Below are 18,250 nucleotides of genomic sequence, written 5' to 3'. Positions count from 1 at the left end.
CCCCCCAAACCACCATCCCCGTTCAACCCAACCAAAACCACCACCCACCCAATGCGGGTAATAACCAACAACAACAAAAAGAGAGAAAAACGAAGGAAAACAACACTTGCAAAAACAAAAGCCATCAAGGATAACAAAAATCGAAACAGTAAGGCCAAATGTATGCATTTGTGTGTATATGTGGCACTATTTACATGTGCATGCACATCTGTGCGTTTGAATGCGAGTGCGTGTGTGTGTATGCAGGTGTACGCGCGTACAAGCGCTTGTGTGGCATCAGCCTCAGGCAAACAGTGCGTCAGTGTTGTGTTAGCATGCTAGGCCTTACGCTGTACCTTGGCCTGCAGTCGTCCTCCTATGGTGTTCCTCATATGATAGACAGAGATGACCACATCACCCTGGACATTCACACCTAGAGGGAAGACCACCTTCCCATCCTGGACCCTGTGCTCTCTGAGAAAGGGGGGGGGTGAGAGAGAGACAGACAGAAAGAAGGAGAAAGAGAAAAAGAGAGAGGTAGTCAGAGATGGTGTGTCTCCGACTCAGTGCACTAGATAATCCAGTCATGAGGATCCAGGATTAACAAAATCAGGTGACAATCCAGGTCTTTGTGTGTCCGTCTGTCTTTATCTGTGTCTGCATCTGTGCCTACCGCATCCTCTCATAGTCCTGTGCTGTAGAGAAGATCTTAGTCTCCCCTATGAGGACCTCACAGAAAGGTCTGCAGCCGATGCGTTGTTTGTTGAAGCAGGGTACTGGACTCATGGTGACCGCCTTGACCACCAGGGGCTTTGAGTGGGGCAGGGAGGGCTTCTCTGATACCATACTGCACACATAGCCTATGTACCTGAAGAAGTGAGAAATAGTATGTAAGGTTACACACATGAAACTCCCCTAAGCGCTGAGTACTGCCTAAAAACAAACATTGTCTATGTACATTAATACAGGGGATAAGATATTTTTGTGCTCGAAAATCACAAAGCTATCCATCTTAAAGTTATATACTTGAAATTGCTCCTATGTGTGGATGTTCTTGCAAAAAAAGCATTCCCAGCTTCAACAACACAACGTCAAATCACCAACAAAGATGATGCTTGGTTTCCACCATCCTCATACACCAGCCTCTCTCTTTTTGCACTGAAGGATGAAGGAGTCGTTGTTATTGAGAAGCAGCTGTGTGGTCAAGCGGCATGTTGTGTGGGCGTTAGGTCACCGAGGAGGGGTGTGTGCATGGCGGCGACTCAGCCAATCGGAAAATAAATAGGCTCGTAAAGGATTTAGGAGAGCAATGGAGGGGGAGGAGGAAGGAGGAGGGAGGTTTTTATGTTCACCCATCTAAACATGTCCAACTCAAAGTCGGGGAGGAGAAGACTGTTTACAGTGCCTTCAGGAAGTATTTACACCCCTTGACTTTTTCCACATTTTGTTGTGTTACAGTCTGAATTCAAAATACTCCATAATGTCAAAGTGGAATTATGTTTTTCAAAAACAATTACAAATTAATTAAGAATGAAAATTAAAATGTCTTGAGTCAATAAGTATTCAACCCCTTTATGGCAAGCCTCAATACAGTTGAAGTCGGAAGTTTACATACACCTTAGCCAAATACATTTAAACTCAGTTTTTCCCAATTACTGACATTTAATCCGAGTAAAAAGTCCCTGTCTTAGGTCAGTTAGGATCACCACTTTATTTTAAGAATGTGAAATGTCAGAATAATAGTAGAGAGAATGATTTATTTCAGCTTTTACTTCTTTCATCACATTCCCAGTGGGTCAGAAGTTTACATACACTCAATTAGTATTTGGTAGCATTGCCTTTAAATTGTTTAACTTGGGTCAAACGTTCCAGGTAGCCTTCCACAAGATTCCCACAATAAGTTGGGTGAATTTTGGCCCATTCCTCCTGACAAAGCTGGTGTAACCGAGTCAGGTTTGTAGGTTTCCTTGCTCGCACATGCTTTTTCAGTTTTGCCCACAAATTGTCTATAGGATTGAGGTCATGGCTTTGTGATGGCCACTCCAATACCTTGACTTTGTTATCCTTAAGCCATTTTGTCACAACTTTGGAAGTATGCTTGGGGCCATTGTCCATTTGGAAGACCCATTTGCGACCAAGCTTTAACTTCCTGACTGATGTCTTGAGATGTTGCTTCAATATATCCACATAATTTTTCTTTCTCATGCCATCTATTTTGTGAAGTGCATCAGTCCCTCCTGCAGCAAAGCACCCCCACAACATGATGCTGCCACCCCCGTGCTTCACGGTTGGGATGGTGTTCTTCGGCTTGGAAATTGCTCCCAAGGATGAACCAGACTTGTGGAGGTCTGCAATTTTTTCTGAGGTCTTGGCTGATTTCTTTTCATTTTCCCAAGCAAAAAGGCACTGAGTTTGAAGGTAGGCCTTGAAATACATTAGGTACACTTCCAAATGACTCAAATTATGAAAATTAGCCTATCAGAAGTTTCTAAAGCCATGACAATTTTCAGGAATTTTCCAAGCTCTTTAAAGGCACAGTCAAATTAGTGTATGTAAACTTCTGACCCACAGGAATTGTGATACAGTGAATTATAAGTGAAATAATCTGTCTGTAAACAATTGTTGGAAAAATTACTTGTGTCATGCACAAAGTAGATGTCTTAACTGACTTGCCAAAACTATAGTTTGTTAACAGGAAATTTGTGAAGTGGTTGAAAAATGAGTTTTAATGACTCCAACCTAAGTGTATGTAAACTTCCGACTTCAACTGTAAATTCAGGAATAAAACTGTGCTTAACAAGTCACATAAGTTGCAGGGACACACTCTGTGCGCAATAATAGTGTTTACCATGATTTTTGAATGACTACCTCATCTCTGTACCCCACACACACAATTATCTTTAAGGTCCCTCAGCCAAGCAGGAAATTTCAACGACAAATTCAACCACAAAGACCAGGGAGGTTTTCCAATGCCTTTCAAAAAAGGGCACCTATTGGTACAGTAGATGGGTATAAAAAAAAGCAGACATTGAATTTCCCTTTGAGCATGGTGAAGTTATTAATTACACTTTTGATGGTGTATCAATACACCCAGTCACTACAAAGATACAGGCGTCCTTCCTGACTCAGTTGCCGGAGAGGAAGAAAACTGCTCAGGGATTTCACCATGTTTAATGGCTGTGATAGGAGAAAATTGAGGATGGATCAACCTACATTGTAGTATCTCCACAATACTAACCTAATTGATAGAGTGAAAAGAAGGAAGCCCGTACAGAATAAAAATATGGCAAAACATGCATCTTGTTTGCAACAAGGCACTAAAGTATTACCACATTTTTTGGGTGCAAAGCAATTAACTTGAGTACAAAGTGTTATGTTTGGAGCAAATCCAATACAACACATTACTGAGTATCACTCTCCATATTTTCAAGCATAGTGGCGGTTGCATTATGTTATGGGTATGCTTGTAACCGTGAAGAACTGGGGAGTTTTTCAGGATAAGAAATGGAATGGCGCTAAGCACATACAAAATCCTAGATGAAAACCTGCTTCATTCTGCTTTCCACCAGACACTGGGAGATTAATTCACCTTTCAGCAGGGCAATAACCCAAAACACAAGGCCAAATCTACACTGGAGTTGCTTACCAAGAAGACAGTGAATGTTCCTGAGTGGACAAGTTACAGTTTTGACTTAAATCTACTTTAAAATCTATGGCAAGACCTGAAAATGCTTTTCTAGCCAGGATCAACAACCAATTTGACAGATCTTGAAGAATTTTGAAAAGAATAAATGGGCAAATGTTGCACAATCTAAGTGTGGAACGCTCTTAGAGACTCACAGCTATAATCGTTGCCAAACGGGGTTCTACAAAATATTGAGTCAGGGGTGTAAATACTTATGTAAACGAGATATTTCTGTATTTCATTATCAATACATTTTCAAACATTTCTAAAAACATGTTTTCACTTAGTCATTATGGGTATTGTGTGTAGATGGGTGAAAAAAAAAAGTCATCCATTTTGAATTCAGGTTGTTACACAACAAAATGTGTATACTTTCTGAAGATAATTTTATTTTACTTCACTAATCGTGTGTTTTACATTGAAATTATTGGCAATCAATCAGTATAAACACAGGCACACACACACTCTCTCTCTCTCTCTGTTGCCCTACCTCCGGTGCGAGGGCCAGAGGCCTGAGCCAGGTCTCTTGGCGCTAAGTAGCTGCATGGCGGGCACTGGGTTGCTGAAGAGGTGGCAAAAGCAGAACATGGCACAGACCAGCACACCCGAGGGAGCACGCCCATCCTTAAGAGGGTGAATGAGAGAGCAATAGATGAAAAAGAGTTGCAGCAAGCTTACAGTGCATCACTTCACACAACTCAATGCATGATTCCTAGAAACGAGGAGGGCCATTCCATGTTTCCTGTGCATGGCCAATATCTGTAGACTGGTCCCTGATCTGTTTTTGAAATCACTCATGACAATGAGTGACAAGGAGTTGGGACTACAGTATCTGTGTTTTCAGCCCCACATCGACTTATTCCTCCACTAGCACTAAACAGGGACTCCACACAGAGTTTATTGCGTATCTGCTGCCACTGTGAGTGTTAGTAAACAGACAGCATATAAATACATTTCCTGTCTCTTTTTTGTTTAATAAACATATCCAGAGTTATAAATACATCCAGCATTCTTGCTTCAACACATCATTCAAGTTTTTAGGAAAAGATTTTGAAGAACTCTCATAAATACTAAAAGTGACTGCTCAACACCGATAAACTTGCCAAGCACAATAAAATCACATACAGCAAGATGGACAGCATTCCATTCCATAGTCATAGTGTACTGTAGTACTTAAGTCAAATATGTACAGCGCACCTCTAAATATGTATACCTTCTCTACCCAGAATTATTTTGCTACAGCAAACGGACAATCAGGTTTTTGTCATTATATTCTACTGTAGTCCACAATTGTTCTATTCTCTCTTGAAAACAGAGACCATCTGTCTTTGCTAAAGGTCTGCAATGCCAGTGAAATAGCTCAGTGGAAACTGAAGCTGAAACAGCAGCCTAAGTACTCCAAGCTGTGTTTCCCTTGGACCTCAGGCTGTCCCGCAAACCCCGCAAACCCAGGACAAACCCAGGACAGGAGGGAGGAAACAATAGAAGGAGGAGGATGAGGTGATGGAAGGAAGAGATCGGGAGAGAGAGAGGAATGGTGTGTAAACAAGAAAGAAGTGATGACGAGTGTGAATGAGATTCACTTTTGTATATTATCTACTTCACTTGCTTTGGCAATGTTAACATATGTTTCCCATGCCAATAAAGCGCCTTGAATTGTATTGAATTGAATGATGGTTCTCAGGACATTGGCAACAATAAGAAGGGAAGGAGGAGGGTGTAGGAGATGGAGGTAGGAAGGTGGAGAGAAAGGAATGGCGTGTAAACAAGAGAAGAGGAACAGAGGAAAAAGGACAGCGTGAAGAAGATGAAAGTGAATCTGAATAACAACTCTGGGTCTGGTCTTACCGAGCAGGTGATGACACACACATTCTTGGGGTTCTGTTTGAGCCAGTTGTGCATGTTCTTACACACCGCAAACAGATTGTGCAGGCTTGGAGCCTGGCGGGACGGCCAGTTACACTCCGAGACCTGGAGGGAGGAGGGAGACAGAGAGATGGGGGAGAGAGAGAGGGAGGAGAGAAGGGGTTGTAGAGAAAGAGTGGGGAAAGAAGGGGGTGAAGCGAGAGAGAGAGAGAAGGAGACAGAGAGAGTAATTGAGATTATTTGTGACACCCTTGCAGTGGCAGCAACATGTGCACAAATCACGAGTTACCATGATGAGTCACGTAATTACAATGACATTACCAGAGAAAGAAAGAGAACCATTTTGAATTCACAGTTTCCCCCAATACACTAATATCTGCATGAGCAGAGGAAGCTGCAGACTGCAAAGCCATTTCAGCTGCATTGTACCAGTGAATGAGCAGAGTCTGAGCTCAGGAGGATAGTCGTGACTTTATACTTGAAAGTTAGAATCCTTCATTGAAACAACAAACGCTCCCCACCTCTGTTTTGGTAAAAGAAAACTGAGGGATGGGTCTAGAGAAATGTAATCACTCTTAAATTCATAGACCAAGGTATGGATGCAAGGACTATCAATGATACAGTATCAAAGGTATAGAATTAAACTATGTTTTGAGGCTATACAATGTTTGTTTCCATTTACATGGTTTACAAACATTGGAGTCAAACAAGCTAATGCTATGGGTTCTGATGGGCTACGACAGTTGAACTAAGCCCATTAGGCATTTTATAAATTATACTCTTCAAGAATCAATGGGTATCTATCATTAATTTATGTAGCAGCTAAGGATTTCACATGAGGCCTATTTCACGAGGCCTATTTCAATGATTTCACGAGGCCTATTTCACAAGATTTCACATGAGGCCTATTTCAGTGATTTCACATGAGGCCTATTTCCCAAGATTTCACGTGAGGCTTATTTCACAAGATTTCACATGAAGCCTATTTCACAAGATTTCACAGGAGACCTATTTCAATGATTTCACATGAGGCCTATTTCAATGATTTCCCATGAGGCCTATTCCACAAGATTTCACATGAGGCCTATTTCACATGATTTCACATGAGGCCTATTTCACATGATTTCACATGATATGCCTAAATAATAACCACTAGTCTAATAAATAAACAAGTTTTTCTTTTGATTATTTAATTGCCTACAGCATGTTATTTCAAGTTATCCTTTGGGAGTGCAACATCACATTGTTAAAAAAGATTAGTTGGCCCACTGAAGGCATCTAGGGCTTATGTTAACTTTGATTGGGTTCGATGAAAATGACAGACCTGTCAAATGTTGTACGCAACGTTGCATGCAACATTATCAGCAAGTGACTTGATGTACTGTGCCAAAGCGATTTAGAGTTGTCAAACAGGAGTGACGAGTGTCTCAATAATGGTGGTATTGTCAAAATGCAGTTGTCAAAAATTCCTTTTGACAACCATCGGAGTTGGTTAACAAAAATGTCATGCATGCCAACATGTTAGGCAATAAATTAAGAGTAGACAAAGTGATCATGTCAGGCGGAAATTATATCAAACTTTTTACCCATTGCAACATTTGACGTACAGTCACATTCACCGTGGCTGTCTGAAGCGTGCTATAGAGTTCACAGCTGGCGATGCCTCATTGCGATTGGTTATTCCCCATCATTTGCAACAATGTCAATGAATGTCATCACAATCTTTCCTTTGCAGTACCTCAAGCTGTCAAGATTACCATCTTAGAAAAACTCAAGAGTTTGTCTGGGAAGTGTTTTAAAGGCCCCCTGATGTCAAAAACTTGCTTTTCCTATGTTTTATATATATATTTCCACACTATGAGGTTAGAATAATACTGTGAAAATGCTGATAACGCCCTTTTAGTGTAAGAGTTGTTTGAAAAGACCACCTGAAATATCATCCTTTGTTGGGGTGGAGTTTTGGCCTTCCGTGGTGATATCATGCGATAAATTAGTTAATAGACCAATAAGAAAGAGAGTTCCAAACCTCTCTGCCAATAACAGCTAATTTTCAGTTTTACCCCTCCCCACTCAGACCATTTTAATTGAAAACCATCACAGTAAGGTACTTAATTGTTACCCAGAGATGATTTTATATTGAGATAAAAACAGCTGTGTTTGACCTTTGACATCATCCTAAGACCTACTTTGAGCTAGGAGTTTTATTTTGTCTTGTGTGTGTGTGTGTGTGTGTGTGTGTGTGTGTGTGTGTGTGTGTGTGTGTATGTGTGTGTATGTGTATGTGTGCCTGCCTGCCTACATAATGAGAGAGGGGTGATGATGGTTGAAGGCTGGTGCCTCGTTGACCCATAACTGGATGGAGCGAATCTAGCCAGATAGAGTCCAAGCATAACATCTAGTCACTGAAAAGTAAAGAAGCTGAAGTGGGGACCAGGGCCCATATCCACAAAGCGTCTCAGAAAAGGTGCTAGGAATCTAGACAAACTCTGAGCCAGAAGTAAAATCAACTCATAAAAGTTGATCTCAGCTGGTAATCACAACAGTTTGAGGCAACACAAAGGAAAGATCGTAAAAAAACGCTCATTGACATTGTTGCAAATTATGGGGAATAACCAATCACCAGACAACATCAACTGTTGTAATGAGATAACGTTTGAAATCATTGAATTTTGATGATATTATTGTTATATCAACACACTCATCCCTCCTGTTCAACAACTAAATCGCTTTGGCACAGTAGGCATCAAGTCGCTTCCCGATAATGTTGCATATATTTTGTTTAAAGGTCTATAATTTTCACCGAACACAATCAAAGTTAACATATATTTTTAACAACGTGATATTGTGCTCCAAAGGAATAACTTGAAATATGATAACGAAATAATCAAAAGAAAAATAAGCGATTATTTGTTAGCGTAGTGGTTATTATTTAGGCATGTAATGTGAATTAGGCCTAGTGAAACCATTGTCAAAAGCGCAAGAGCTACTGTGGCATGTAGGTCGAGATTACTTCCGGGTTGATTATATAGAAATATCAACAACAAAAATGTAAACAACTCCGAAGCAATTGTTTGTCTATGCTGCAGGAATCACTGCTACCTTTTTCAATTATCAACACACCTGCTAGTAACACTTAACTAGTTAGGACAGCTCATGGAGACTCCTAAATATATGTAGACTAGGTAGAGCTCTTATGACTAAAGAGGCTTCATGCAGAGCTTTTATTTTGACCCATAAGAGTACTAGTGAAATGTCTCTATTCTTTGTATTTATTTTACCTTTATTTAACTAGGCAAGTGGGTTAAGAACAAAATCTTATTTCCAACGACGGCCTAACTGCCTTGTTCAGGGGTAGAGCGGCAGATTTTTACCTTGTCAGCGCACGGATTTGATCTCGCAACCTTTCGGTCACTAGTCCAATGCTCTAACCACTAGGCTAACTGTTCTCAGCACTATTCTCTACTCCGAGACGCTTTGTGGACATGGCTCCTGATCTAGGAGCCACTGGAGTCCTATTTAGACTACTTCATTTCTGCCTCACTGTGAGACAAACTTTCCAAGTTGTCTTTCACCCTGATCTAGTTATATGCATAGCCCTATCCACTTTCACAGTTTCCAGTGGGTATTCTATGTCAATAATATTACGTAACATGTTTGACATGAAACAATGCTGAGTGCCTATGGGTAATGTATTATAAAACATTGCATACATGTTGGTATTGTGTATTTTAGCACTACAGTGCATCAGATAGTAATAAAAAAATGTATGTCTGAACTCAGGAAGTTTCCCATGTGTATCTGTGTGTTGATCTTGGTAGGCCTGGGTAGACTTTTCTCTCTCTCTCTCAAACATGTTACATAATATTATTGACATAGCATAGGAAACTGTGAAAGTGGATAGGACAATATATATATATATATATATATATATATATATATATATATATATATATATATATATATATATATACACACACACACATACATACAGTTGAAGTCCGAAGTTTACATACACCTTAGCCAAATACATTTAAACTCAGTTTTTCACAATTCCTGACATTTAATCCTAGTAAAAAGTCCCTGTCTTAAGTCAGTTAGGATCACCACTTTATTTTAAGAATGAGAAATGTCAGAATAATATTGGAGAGAATGTTTTATTTCAGCTTTTATTTCTTTCATCACATTCCCAGTGGGTCAGAAGTTTACATACACTCAATTAGTATTTGGTAGCATTCGGGTAGCCTTCCACAAGATTCCCACAATAAGTTGGGTGAATTTTGGTCCATTCCTCCTGACAGAGCTGGTGTAACTGAGTCAGGCTTGTAGGACTCCTTGCTCGCACATGCTTTTTCAGTTCTGCCCACAAATTGTCTATAGGATCTTGGTCAGGGCTTTGTGATGGCCACTCCAATACCTTGACTTGGTTGTCCTTAAGCCATTTTGCCACAACTTTGGAAGTATGCTTGGGGTCATTGTCCATTTGGAAGACCCATTTGCGACCAAGCTTTAACTTCCTGACTGATGTCTTGAGATGTTGCTTCAATATATCCACATAATTTTCCTTCCTCATTATGCAATCCATTTTGTGAAGTGCACCAGTCCCTCCTGCAGCAAAGCACCCCCACAACATGATGCTGCCACCCACGTGCTTCACGGTTGGGTTGGTGTTCCTCGGCTTGCAAGCCTCCCCCCCTTTCCTCCAAACATAACGATGGTCATTATGGCCAAACAGTTCTATTTTTGTTTCATCATACCAGAGGACATTTCTCCAAAAAGTACGATCTTTGTCCCCATGTGCAGTTGCAAACCGTAGTCTGGCTTTTTTATGGCGGTTTTGGAGCAGTGGCTTCCTTGCTGAATGGCCTTTCAGGTTATGTCGATATAGGACTCATTTTACTGTGGCATTTGGAAATTGCTCCCAAGGATGAACCAGACTTGTGGAGGTCTACAATTTTTTTCTGAAGTCTTGGCTGATTTCTTTTGATTTTCCCATGATGTCAAGCAAAGAGGCACTGAGTTTAAAGGTAGGCCTTGAAATACATCCACAGGTACACCTCCAATTGACTCAAATGATGTCAATTAGCCTATCAGAAGCTTCTAAAGCCATGACATCATTTTCTGGAATTTTCCAAGCTCTTTAAATGCACAGTCAACTTCGTGCATGTAAACTTCTGACCCACTGGAATTGTGATACAGTGAATTATAAGTGAAATAATCTGTCTGTAAACAATTGTTGGAAAAATTACTTGTGTCATGCACTAAGTAGATTTACATTTACATTTTACATTTACTAGATGCCCTAACTGACTTGCCAAAACTATAGTTTGTAAACAAAGAAATTTGTGGAGTGGTTGAAAAATGAATTTTAATGACTCCAACCTAAGTGTACGTAAACTTCCGACTTCAACTATATATATATATAGTTGACCGCCACAGGAAAGGAAGACCCAGAGTTACCTCTGCTGCAGAGGATAAGTTCATTAGAGTTACCAGCCTCAGAAATTGCAGCCCAAATAAATGCTTCAGAGTTCAAGTAACAGACACATCTCAACATCAACTATTCAGAGGAGACTGTGTGAATCAGGCCTTCATGGTCGAATTGCTGCAAATAAACCACTACTTAAGGACACCAATAAGAAGAAGAGACTTGCTTGAACGGATGATCTCTGTATGTTTGTTCCCACCGTGTAGCATGGAGGAGGAGGTGTGATGGTGTGGGGGTGCTTTGCTGGTGACACTGTCTGTGACTTGTTTATAATTCAATGCACACTTAACCAGCATGGCTACCACAGCATTCTGCAGCGATATTGCATCCCATCTGGTTTGCGCTTGGCGCAAATGGGACTATCATTTGTTTTCAACAGGACAATGACCCAAAACACACCTCCAGGCTGTGTAAGGGCTATTTGACCAAGGAGAGTGATGGAGTGCTGCATCAGATGACCTGGCCTCCATAATCACCAGACCTCAACCCAAATGAGATGGTTTGGGATGAGTTGGACAGCAGAGTGAAGGAAAAGCAGCCAACAAGTGATCAGCATATGTGGGAACTCCTTCAAGACTGTTGGAAAAGCATTCCAGGTGAAGCTGGTTAAGAGAATGCGAAGAGTGTGTAAAGCTGTCATCAAGGCAAAGGGTGGCTACTTTGAAGAATCTAAAATATATTTCAATTTGTTTAACACTTTTTTGGTTGTTACTACATAATTCCATATGTGTTATTTCATAGTTGACGTCTTCACTATTATTCTACAATGTAGAAAATAGTAAAATAAAGAAAAACCCTTGAATGAGTAGGTGTGTCCAAACATTTGACTGGTACTGTATACACATATATATATATATATATATATATATATATATATATATACAGTAGCAGTCAAATGTCTATACTCATATATATATGAGTATAGAAAACATTAAGAACACCTGCTCTTTCCATGACATCGATCGACCAGGTAAATCCAGGTCAAAGCTATGATCCCTTATTGATGTCACTTGTTAAATCCACTTCAATCAGTGTAGATGAAGGGGAGGAGACAGGTTAAAGAAAGATTTGTAAGCCTTGAGACAATTGAGACATGGATTGTGTATGTGTGCCGTTCAGAGAGTGAATGGGCAAGACAAAACATTTAAGTGCCTTTGAATGGGGTAGTAGGTGGCTGGCGCACCGGTTTGTGTCAAGAACTGCAACACTGCTGGGTTTTTCCACGCTCAACAGTTTCCCATGTGTATCAAGAATGGTCCACCATCCAAAGGACGTCCAGACAACTTGACACAACTGTGGGAAGCATTGGAGTCAACATGGGCCAGCATCCCTGTGGAACGCTTCGACACTGACAAATTGAGGCAGTTCTGAGGGCAAAAGGGGGGAGGTGTTAGGAAGGTATTAGGAAGGTGTTCTAATGTTTGGTAAACTCAGTGTATATCTGTCTCACCCGGTTGGAGAACTTGGCGCCGCGATAGTTGCGCTGTGACAAGTTGAAGACGGTGTAGTGGTCAGCATGCCGTGAGTCCAGGAAAGAGCGGATGTCCTCCACATGGTTCTGGTTGCCGATCTGCAACGCCTCCGCAGGATATGACATCACTGGCAGGGAACAGAGAAGGAGACATTGGCAGGGGACAGAGAGGGAGACATATGTTCCATCCCAATGACCATAGAGGTGATGATGAGGCATGCCAGGATATACAGTCCAGTACTATTATTACACACTGTCATGGGGTTCCACTTTCATTCCATCTGCATTGTGCAGTATGGAAACCCCTTCAGGGTTATGGACTTGTGGCCATAGGGGTTTACAAACACAAACCAGGCAGGGAATCATACTAATAATTTAAAAGATGAGACTCTTGTACTGTATGTGGTTTATGTAGTTAAAGTTATTCATCTGGTTAAAAGTGGGTTGAAAGTAATGTTAACCACAGGCAGGGTGTGAATTACAGAGTGGGGGGGGGTTAGCTGAGTGAGATGTTAGCTCCCCTAAATGCAACAAAAGTCAAACTCTCTGTCATGGTTTAAACCATTTATTTCTACGTGGCTGCATAAACCGTCTCACTTTCTACGGCATGGTCCACTCAGTGAGTTTGGCCAAGGCTGAGGTCCTTTAAACACATAGATTTTCCTTTGTATTTTCCTTCATTAATTTTCGCCATTTTGCGATATACTGAAGAGCTCAGTGACTTTCAACGTGACACCGTCATAGGATGCCACCTTTCCAACAAGTCAGTTCATAACATTTCTGCCCTGCTAGAGCTGCCCTGGTCAACTGTAAGTGCTGTTATTGTGAAATGGAAACGTCGAAGAGCAACAATGGCTCAGCCGTGAAGTGGTAGGCCACACAAGCTCATAGAACAGGACTGCAGAGTGCTGAAGCGCTAATCGTCTGTCCTCGGTTGCAACACTCACTACCGAGTTCCAAACTGCCTCTGGAAGCAACGTCAGCTCAAGATCTGTTCATTGGGAGCTTCATGAAATGGGTTTCCATGGCCGAGTAGCCGCAAACAAACATAAGATCACCATGCGCAATGCCAAGCATCGGCTGGAGTGGTGTAAAGCTAGTCGCCATTGGACTCTGGAGCAGTGGAAAAGCGTTCTCTAGAGTGGTGAATCACGCTTCACCATCTGGCAGTCCAACGGATGAATCTGGGTTTGGCGGATGCCAGGAGAACGCTACCTGCCCGAATGCATAGCGCCAACTGTAAAGTTTGGTGGAGGAGGAATAATGGTCTGGGGCTGTTGAAGGGAAAACTTAACGCTACAGCATACAATGACATTCTAGACAATTTTGCGCTTCCAACTTCGAGGCAACAGTTTGGGGAAGCCCTTTTCCTGTTTCAGCATGACAATGCCACCGTGCACAAAGCAATATCCATACAAAAATGGTTTGTCGAGATCGGTGTGGAAGAACTTGACTGGCCTGCACAGAGCCCTTACCTCAACCCCATCGAACACCTTAGGGATAAATTGGAACGCCAACTTCGAGCCAGGTCTAATCGCCCAACGTCAATGCCCGACCTCACTAATACCCTTGTGGCTGAATGGATGCAAGTCCCCGCAGCAAAGTTCCAACATCTAGTGGAAAGCCTTCCCAGAAGAGTGGGGGCTGTTATTGCAGCAAAGGAGGGACCAGCCCAACACCGCAGGCACCCATGCAGTAAATTAACACAGCTGATGGAATTCATACACAGGCACACGCTCTTTCCTTTCATACAGTTGATCTAGAAGGTACAGTAGGATTTGACAATAATGTGTACTCACCTATGATTCGTGATGTGATGTAGGCAATGTCCAGCTCTCCTTTTGTGTACCTGCAACAGAGAAAATATTTTCTCAATTCATAGAATATGAATAATTCAGATTCTTAAATGTATATGACGCTTCAAAGTAATGGCATTGTCTAGATCACTGTTATTTGTCTACCGTTTTTTGAAGACGTGATTGTTTTTGTCTAATTTGTATTTGAGTGATCCACACACATTTTAACAAGCTGCTGGAGTGAACATACACAGACAGGGATCAATGTCCTTTGGGCCTGTAGCCGAGCTGTCTCGCTGGTATAAAGGATTTGGAGACAGGCGCAGGAATACACAATAGGGATTTTTAATACACCCAAAACAAACACGTATACAGAAACACTGGGCTGTACCCAAACAAAAGAGCGAGGGTAAACCTCGTTGAACGACATGGGACAATACCCGTAATACACAATATATAAAGCACGCAGCATCACAGCTGCACCAACGCATAGGTACTCACACGACCAACGGACATGGGAACAATAAATCGACAGGACACAGGTAAACCAAGGGCACACTTATACAATTACTAATCGCTGGGAATATGGGCCAGGTGTGTGTAATAAAAGTTCCGGAGGGATCCGTGACACTAGTAGCCATAGCTAGACAATACAAGCGTCAATACAAGTAACCTAGTGTATCAGGTTTGGGCACTGTTGCTTGCAGTGTATGAAGATGGAGATGACGCCGGAGGGGATGACTGCCATTTTATTGGCACTTAACCAACCGTGCTATTTTGTTTGTTTTTTCGCATTGTTTGTTTTGAACATTATTTTGTACATAATGTTGCTGCTACCATCTCTTATGACCGAAAAGAGCTTCTGGACATCAGAACAGCGATTACCAACCTCGAATTGGACAAATAATTTTTCTTTAATGAGTCGGACAGGAAGGATATGCTCCAAACATCCAAACAGGCTCTCATCCCCGTCATTCGCTGGAGAAAGAAATGGAAAGAGATCGGGGTGCCTTGTGAGGATCAGGCGACGAGTGGCTAATCTGCCTTTGCCATCCGTACTGCTAGCTAACGTTCAATCGCTGGAAAATAAATGGGACGAAGTGAAAGCACGTATATCCTACCAATGGGACATTAAAAACTGTAATATCTTATCATTCACCGAGTCGTGGCAGAACGACAACATTAATAGCATACAGCTGGCGGGTTATACACTGTATCGGCAGGACAGAACAGCATCCTCTGGTAAGACACGAGGCGGGGGCCAATGCATATTTGTAAACAACAGTTGTTGCACAATATCTAAGTAAGTCTCTAGGTTTTTCCTCGCCTGAGGTAGAGTATCTCATGATAAGCTGTAGACCACACTATCTACCTAGAGTTTTCATCTGTATTTTTCGTAGCTATCTGCATACCGCCACAGACCGATGCTGGCACTAAAACCACACTCAATGAGCTGTATACCGCCATGCATGTTAAATGTGCAACCAGAGGGAAAAAAACTCTAGACCAACTTTACTCCACACACAGAGACGCGTACAAAGCTCTCCCTCGCCCTTCATTTGGCTAATCTGACCATAATTATATCCTCCTGATTCCTGCTTACAAGCAAAAATGTAAGCAGGAAGCAACAGTGACTCAGTCAATAAAAAATTGATTAGAGGAAGCAGATGCTAAACTACAGAACTGTTTTGTTAGCACAGACTGGAATATTTTCTGGGATTCTTCTGATGGCATTGAGGAGTACACCACATCAGTCACTGGCTTCATCAATAAGTGCATCGATGACGTCGTCCCCACAGTGACTGTACGCACATACCCCAACCAGAAGCCATGGATTACAGCCAACATTCTCACTGAGCTAAAGGGTAGAGCTGCCACTTTCAAGGAGCAGGACTCTAACCCGGAAGCTTATAAGAAATTCTGTTATGCCCTCCGACGAACCATCAAACAGGCAAAGCGTCAATACAGGACTGAGATCGAATCGTACTACACCGGCTCTAACGCTGTGGCAAGGCTTTCAAACTATTACGGACTACAAAGGGAAGCACAGCCAAGAGCTGCCTAGTGACACGGGCCTACCAGACAAGCTGAATAACTTCTTTGCTTGCTTCGAGGCAAGTAACACTGAAACATGCATGAGAGCATCAGCTGTTCCGGACAACTGTGTGATCACGCTCTCCGCAGCCGATGTGAGTAAGACCTTTAGACAGGTCAACATTCACAAGGCCGCAGGGCCAGACGGATTACCAGGATGTGTACTCCGAGCATGCGCTGACCAACTGGCAAGTGTCTTCACTGACATTTTCAACCTCTTCCTGTCTGAGTCTGTAATACCAACATGTTTCAAGCAGACCACCATAGTCCCTGTGCCCAAGAACACTAAGGTAACCAGCCTAAATGTCTACCGTCCCAAAGCACTAACGTCTGTAGCCATGAAATGCTTTGAAAGGCTGGTCATGGCTCACATCAACACAATTATCCCAGAAACCCTAGACCCACTCCAATTTGCATACCGCCCCAACAGATCCACAGATGATACAATCTCTATTGCACTACATACTGCCCTTTCCCACCTGGACAAAAGGAACACCTATGTGATAATCCTATTCATTGACTACAGCTCAGCGTTCAACACCATAGTGCCCTCAAAGCTCATCATTAAGCTAAGGACCTTGGGACTAAACACCTCCCTTTGCAACTGGATCCTGGACATCTTGGCGGGCCGCCCCCAGGTGGTAAGGGTAGGTAACAACACATCTGCCACGCTGATCCTCAACACGGGGCACGGGGGCCCCTCAGGGATGCGTGCTCAGTTCTCTCCTGTACTCCCTGTTCACTCATGACTGCACGGCCAGGCATGACTCCAACACCATTATTAAGTTTGCCGATGACACAACAGTGGTAGGCCTGATCACCGACAATGATGAGACAGCCTATAGGGAGGAGGTCAGAGACCTGACCGTGTGGTGCACGAACAGCAACCTCTCCCTCAATGTGATCAAGACAATGGAGATGATTGTGGACTACAGGAAAAGGAGGACCGAGTACGCCCCATTCTTATTGACAGGACCATAGTGGAGCAGGTTGAGAGCTTCAAGTTCCTTGGCGTCCACATCCCCAACGAACTAACATGGTCCAAGCACACCAAGACAGTCATGAAGAGGGCACGACAAAACCTATTCCCCCTCAGGAGACTGAAAAGATTTGGCATGGGTCTTCAGATTATCAAAAGGTTTTGCAGCTGCACCTTCGAAAGCTTTCTGACAGGTTGCATCACTGCCTGGTATGGCAACAGCTCGGCCTCCGACTGCAAGGCACTACAGAGGGTAGTACGTACGGCCCAGTACATCACTATGGCCAAGCTTCCGACCATCCAGGACCTCTATATCAGGCGGTGTAAGAGGAAGGCCCTAAAAATTGTCAAAGACTCCAGCCACCCTAGTCATAGACTGTTCTCTCTGCTACCGCACAGCAAGCGGAACCAGAGCGCCAAGTCAAGGTCTAAGAGGCTTCTAAACAGCTCCTACCCCCAAGCCATAAGACTCCTGAACATCTAATCAAATGGCTACCCAGACTATTTGCATTGCCCTCCCCTCCCTCTTCTACGCTGTTGCTACTCTCTGTTATTATCTATGCATAGTCACTTTAATAACCTACATGTACATATTACCTCAATTACCTCAACACCGGTGCCCCCGCACATTGACTCTGTACCGGTACCCCCTGTATATAGCCCTGCTATTTTTATTTACTTCTGCTCTTTAATTATTTGTTATTCTTATCGCTTACTTTTTTTTTAGCTATTTTCTTAAAACTGCATTGTTGGTTAAGGGCTTGTAAGTAAGCATTTCACTGTAAGGTGAATTCGGCGCATGTGACAAATACGATTTGATTTGATTTGTAAACGTAAATCCACTATTCTAGGCCAATGGTCTGTTAGTGAAGTGCTGAGGTGGATGAGAGCCATA

At 42.4% G+C, this 18,250-nt stretch overlaps 1 protein-coding gene across 1 annotated transcript in view; it reads right to left on the bottom strand.

The window, feature by feature from the left end:
* Positions 1-18,250, bottom strand: part of LOC106584035 (putative tyrosine-protein phosphatase auxilin) — a 52,387-nt gene that overhangs the window by 13,335 nt on the left and 20,802 nt on the right. Inside the window, 6 exon segments of the mRNA XM_045706311.1 lie at positions 336-453; positions 653-847; positions 4,155-4,288; positions 5,513-5,635; positions 12,466-12,614; positions 14,286-14,335. Of these exon segments, the coding sequence (XP_045562267.1) occupies positions 336-453; positions 653-847; positions 4,155-4,288; positions 5,513-5,635; positions 12,466-12,614; positions 14,286-14,335 (769 nt within the window).

This window comes from Salmo salar, chromosome ssa23 (assembly GCF_905237065.1).
Source record: "Salmo salar chromosome ssa23, Ssal_v3.1, whole genome shotgun sequence".
NCBI lineage: Eukaryota > Metazoa > Chordata > Actinopteri > Salmoniformes > Salmonidae > Salmo > Salmo salar.
The sequence above is the reverse complement of the archived record's forward strand: the minus strand, read 5'-3'. Positions and strand labels throughout refer to the sequence as shown.